The sequence below is a fragment of the Vespa mandarinia genome, chromosome 12 (assembly GCF_050613455.1).
Source record: "Vespa mandarinia isolate Hongniang chromosome 12, ASM5061345v1, whole genome shotgun sequence".
NCBI lineage: Eukaryota > Metazoa > Arthropoda > Insecta > Hymenoptera > Vespidae > Vespa > Vespa mandarinia.
In genome coordinates this window covers 97,677-103,676 of record NC_140821.1, presented here as the reverse complement: position 1 = coordinate 103,676, position 6,000 = coordinate 97,677, and the positions used below count along the sequence as shown (strand labels likewise).

Genomic DNA, 6,000 nt, shown 5'->3' with positions numbered 1-6,000 from the left:
TTACCTGTACACCGTGTATAAACGCGTTGCGTGTAGGAGGTACGTACGAACGGAAAATGCGTATTATAACGTATATATGTCCGCCGCTACCACCACCACGCATATGTGTGTGTAGAAAAGAGAGAGAGAGAGAGAGAGAGAGAGAGAGAGAATACGAGCACAGCCGAAGGTCGACGATTTCGACCGAAGGCCGAGCCGAGCGCGTTCGCGGCGCTCCCCGTCACAGTTTGAGATCGGCCAGCGTGACGATACGACGTGGAAATCAAGTAAGAAAGAAAGAGAAAGAGGAGGCGCACCGTGTGGACTCTCACCTTTGCATTTTTTTTTCCCCTCTTTTCTCTTATGCCGGTGATGGCGCACAAGATGCAAAGTATATAACGAATTTTTTTTATTTTACATTCGTGATTATTAACCGTCGCTCGTTGGCCAAGATAATAGAGAGTTCGCGTGTGGTGAAAAAACGATAGTGCGAGAGAGATCGGAGAACGGTGAGATTCCACTATAGTAGAAGAAGAATATATTATTTTACCGTCGACGACAGTCAAGAAGAAGAAAAAGAGTGGAATCAGAGTGGAGACGAGAAGGAAAGAAAAGGCGATCGGTTAATCCACGATGGCAGATCACGGGCATCCGGCTGCAACAGTATGGCTCTTTGCGTTATTTTATCTTATAGGTAAGCGAATAAAGGAAAGGATAAATTTTATTTCTTTCTCTCATTTCTCTTTTCTGTTTTTTTTCTTCCTCCCCGTCCCTCACCTAATTCATCGTCGTGATATTAGCAAAGATCTCGTCTCGAAAAAGACGACGCTCGATCTCGCATAGGCGGCGAAAAACACTTGCGTCTTTTTTCTTCTCTCTCTCTCTCTCTCTCTCTCTCTTTCTCTCTCTCTCTATTCCGCCATTGGTAGATGGCGGTTACATTGGTTGGAATTCGTTCGCGATCGCGGATTCATACGCTGTTGGCGCCGTGATTTCAACCACGTTTTCCCTCGTAAGTCAGCGACAGAAGACGGAGAGAGAAAGAGAAAGAAAGAGAGAGGAGAAGATCGCTGCCTGGTTCGAGCGATCGCTACCTTTTAGAATCGTCTCTTTGCCATGACTTCGTCTCGCGGTACCACGTTCTCAACCTTTTTCTTAGCGGTGATTCATCGTCTTCTTTAATACGCGTGAACTTGTGTCGTTCGAGGCTAATTAGACGGCAACGTAAAACCTAGTACGCATTAAGAAAGGACGTACGTTGACCCTCGTCTCTCTTTCCACGTACCTACGTACGTATTTACGCGCGCATAGAGAATTTTTTTTCTAAAGGGCTCGTTGGGCCTTGCCACGCACCTGTTAGAGGCGGCGCTTCGGATTACGACACCTTTCGAACGGAAAAGAGAAAGAAATCGACGACGAGCATTTTTTTTTATACCTTCGGAGAAAGGAGGAAAAGGAGACTCTTTTGGTAACGACTCGTTTCTTAAAAAATCGTCACGTAGATAAAAAAATCGCTTCTTTTTTTACGACCGGTGCTAATCGTCGAAAGACGTCGAAGAGAGATGGCGGTGGGGGGGACTCTTTCTCTCATATCTCGAACGCGATTCGTTTCGTTCCTTTACTATCCCCCGTCTTTTCTGCGAGGCCGTGCGTTAAACTCTCTTTCCCTTTCGTCCTTTGCTCTTTCGTTCTTTCTATCTTTCTCTCGCTTCTCTTGGTCCGGTTTCAAACGACTAGCCTCCGTGAGCTCGTCCTGCTTTTCTTCTTTTTCTCTTCTTGTCCCTTTGGTTTCCAAGCGTACGAGCGCGTTACTGCTCGTAGCCTCTCGTAGATTTTAATTTACGTTTTAAAGAAGCGTGCCGAGAAAGAAAGAGAGAGAGAAGGTAGATAGCCGATGGATAGCGCTTATATACGATACGCCCGCATGTGTATATATATATATATATATGTATTAACGTTCCTTCGATATCAGGTTTCACTTTCGAGCGATTTCGATTCGACGAAAAAAGAGGTTTGCGACACCCTACAGTCCGTTCGCGAAAATGAAATATTTCGTCTTACCGATCGAGAGGAAGTACAACGATGATATATATGATTCCATATCGAATTGTTCGAGCTCTTATCGATATCGTTCGAGCTCTCTCCTCCTTTTTCTAAGGAAAGCGTTATAAGAAGAAATGTAGAAATAGTGCCGTGAAAAAGGCGCTCCTTTTATTCGAGGCGAAAGCAAAGATCGCCTTGTTGGTGCGCGCGGGCCTTGCGACAAAGCCAAGAAAGAGGAACACCTTTCCTCTTCTTTTCATACACTTTCTCTCTATCTATCTCTCTTTTTCAGCGTACAATAAACGATAGAAAGGTGAAAAGCGTATCGTATGGATGATAAAGAAGCTTCATTCCCTGACAAGCACGCGCACGCACACACGCGCGCGCGCGCTTTTTCTTCTCTTCCTCTTGTTGCGTTGTAATAAGCATGCGCGTGTGTATGAAGAAGAAGCAAGCGAGGAGGTCGTCAATCTTCTACTTCTCTCTTTTAACACACGGTATTGTCGTACCGTGACCCGCGCGCGTATGGATTACGGATTCTCCACATTCCGTTCTTTCTTCGCTCGACGACAATATTTTACATACCTACGGTTATCTATGTACGTTCGACGCGAAGTGGCTTCCTCCGGTAGTCGTCGTCGTGTCGCAAGAAACTTCCTATTCGAACAATTCCGCGTTTCGAGTACACCTCTAACGTAGGGAATATTTATTCCATTATGTTGGAATTTTCCGAAAGAATATGGTATGTCTCGTTGTGCACGCTTTTTCCACTCGATGTAATAAGAAAAGATGGGAACGCGATAATTCGTTGGAACATTAACGTGAAAAGATAGCGATATATGCGTGCGTACATATATATATATATATATATATATATATATATATATATTATCTTATCGATAAAACGACGAGATAAATCGGAATCAATGGAAAACGAGTACTACTATGGTAGTAAAATCATTAAGTTACATTAAACGCGATCTTTTTCTTTCAATTTCTATGACAAAGATTACGATGGCGAAATATGCGTAGAGAAGAGAGAAGAGCGTGTTCTCGAAGCGTGAAAGATATTTCTTTATACTTTCGAGACAATGATATCCTCTTTCGTTCTCACGAGACCTTTTATTTCGATCGTCACGCACATCGCTCTCCGTGTTAGACGAGAGAGAACGAGACAGCCATCTTTTTTCTCGATCTCGAATTTAAGACCACCTTTAGAACCAAAATCCTGAAGGTTCGCTTTTTTTTTTCTGTTAATTCTTAAATCACGATCCCCACCCACCCATCTCCCTAACTACCATTTCGAGTCATTATAAGGGAATTTGTAGTCTTTTTTGATTTTCTTTTTTACAACGACTATCGTTGGACCTTTCAACGATATATCCTTTGAACGACTCAAAATAACTTTAATCGACTCGAGACCGTCGAACAAGTTGTTGTACGAGATAAAAACGTTTTACGTTTTTAATAAAAAGATTGAATCGATTATATGTGCAAAAAGGAAAGAAGATAATTGGGAACATATAGTGTTTTGTTTGGGTAATTAATCGATTAAACGATTTCTTTTATCACCGATATCGACGTTAATGGACGTAATAGGAAAGGGAGATTGATTTGAATCGTAGCGAGCCATACCAAGGGTTTATCGTTTGAGAGAGGAAGCATGCAACTTGGAGAGGAGGGATATTAGAGATACCAGCAGGCAAGAAAAGAAAAGAAAAGAAAAGAAAATGAAAAAGAAAAAGGAGGAGGAGGAGAAATGAAAGGACGTAGAAAGAAGACGTATAAGAAGAGATATAGACTAGATGCACGCATTTTCTCTGGTCTATATCTCTTCCTCCTCTCTTCATCTCTCTTCCCGCCCTCTGTATCTCTTGACAAGCCGAAATGTGACGTCATCGAGCAACCCGTAGGATCAAACAGTTAAATACTTGACGCGAATTAAATCCACTGCCCACCCGTGCGTTCGTCGAAGGCACGTCGGACGGTGACTTACTAAAATAACAGACGTTGTTATTTAATGAGAGAAAGGGAGAACGCATGGATCACTCTCTCTCGAGGAGGAAAATAGGAGTGGAGTTGTCGTCGTCGACGTCGTGGTTAATACGAAATTTTATCCTTGAGAATTCAGAACTCAACCGATTTTAGATTCTTCATTTACGCACGTAATTTTTTTCTTTTTTCTTTTTCCCCCGTATAACATAACAATAGGGCTCTTTTCACTTCCGACGTTGCTCTCGTCGAATATTCGTTTTTGACGAATTCTTTAAACGCGTCCTAGTTTAAAAGAGACAAATTACGATGCCCGAATCGTTCCTAGACATTATACGACGATTCTTTTTCGTTTTTTCCTCGCCTCGTATTTTACGACGCTGTCCTCGCTGAGATGGAAAAAAAAAAGAAGGTTGAGACATTGTGGAAATAGAATTTAATTAAAATATCCCCCAGCACCGTTTGTTTCTTCCTCGCCCGTTATTGCTATTAAACCGGTAGAAAAAAGAAGATAGCTGTTCGAAATCATCCCGGTTAAAAAAAAATAAAAAGAAAAAAAAAAAGAAAAGGTGAGATATCTTCGGGAAAGGCGAGAGAAACGGTAGACCTCTTATCTCTCGGGATAAATGAGACATTCTAGGTAATTAAAACCCTCTTGGCATGTATTTCCTTCCTGTGTTATCTCTCTCTCTCTCTCTCTATCCCTCCCTCGCTCGCTCGCCGCGTCTCCTTTTATTTTCCCAAGCACGGAACTCGATCGCAAAGAGACAGAGCGAATATGTATATCGAGGTTCGAAATAGCTTCAAAATGGTCTTGGAAAGATCCTACGAAACGTTAGTTTTAAATTGCTCGAGGTAAGAGAAGTTAGCGACGTATTTCTCTTCTCTTTGATGATAGAATTGGATTCGCTGCCTAGAGTTCTCCTCGGTGTGTTTTCCAATTCAAAACGCATTCCCTCCACGAGGAAGAAATAGAGAAAGGACGGATCCGTCGAATTTCAATGCCTTGTCCCTTGCGCGGATTTTTGTGGAAACCTGTTTTGGGCTTCTGCCAGCAACCTGCCGTGTGCACCTGTACGGACAAAGGGCCCCTTCTTCAACTTTTCAACGGACCACCGAGTGCTGCTTCCCCTTTGAGATAGTGCGTGCCTTTCGTAGGTAGGTAGGTAGGTAGGTAGGTTGGTAGGTAGGTAGGTAGGTAGGAAAGGCCTCGCTCTATATCGGGTGTCTAAACTAAATCGTAAGTCGTCGAGCACGAAACGTAATTTATCCTAAGTACAGAATCGAGAACAACCGACTTTGTTGCATTTTGTTTTATCACGCGAATTAAAAGAAACTCGAACTTTTCTTTTTTTTTTTTCTCCTCATCTCATCCGCAGGACCATTGAAAGTTACTCTTTTTCTCGATCGATCGTATCGAAAGATCTCAGGAACTCGTCATTTTCGACGATGCCGTGGAAATTTATCTCGAAGGCTCGTTAACCGTCGAAGAAACGTAAGAAAGGAGAACCCATAAAACCGCCCTCTCTCGCCCCTTGAGTTCTTTTTTTGTTCTTTTTGGAGCCCATTGGAGGAAGTCTCTCCTTTGAGTCGACGGGGGGAGAGAGAGTTCGTCGTTGTTACGACGCGAGGTCAGCCGTGACTCCCTGTGGTTCTAAGCTTCTTTCCGTTAGTTTCGCGTCGACCGATACGAACGTGAGAATAAATCAGAATCTTCGGTGTCAAAGAGTCGAGTGTGGTCTTTTTTTCTCTCTCCCCCCCCCACCCCCACCCCCACCCCCCAAGTTCTATATTACTCACCCTTTACGATGATAGAGCTAATTTAGCAAAGGTTTCTTCTTGAAAGCGATAAGAATCCTTCTTAATTTTCCTTTTCATCCTTTTGAAGGATTTCATCGTTTTCCCTTTTTCATCATTATTGTCATCTTTTTTAAACGAGGAACGATCGCTTAATTGCTTTCGTCGAGAAGCGAAGGCCGCGCGATA

The 6,000-nt window shown here is 42.9% G+C and overlaps 1 protein-coding gene across 1 annotated transcript in view; it reads left to right on the top strand.

Moving 5' to 3' along the window:
* The first annotated feature begins 210 nt into the window (after positions 1-210).
* The window catches only part of Fas2 (neural cell adhesion molecule fasciclin 2), a 50,317-nt gene continuing 44,527 nt past the window's right edge, over positions 211-6,000 (top strand). Inside the window, exon 1 of the mRNA XM_085660766.1 lies at positions 211-673. Coding sequence (XP_085516892.1) covers positions 613-673 — 61 coding nt within the window. The 5' untranslated portion in view covers positions 211-612. The remainder of the gene's footprint in view (positions 674-6,000) is intronic.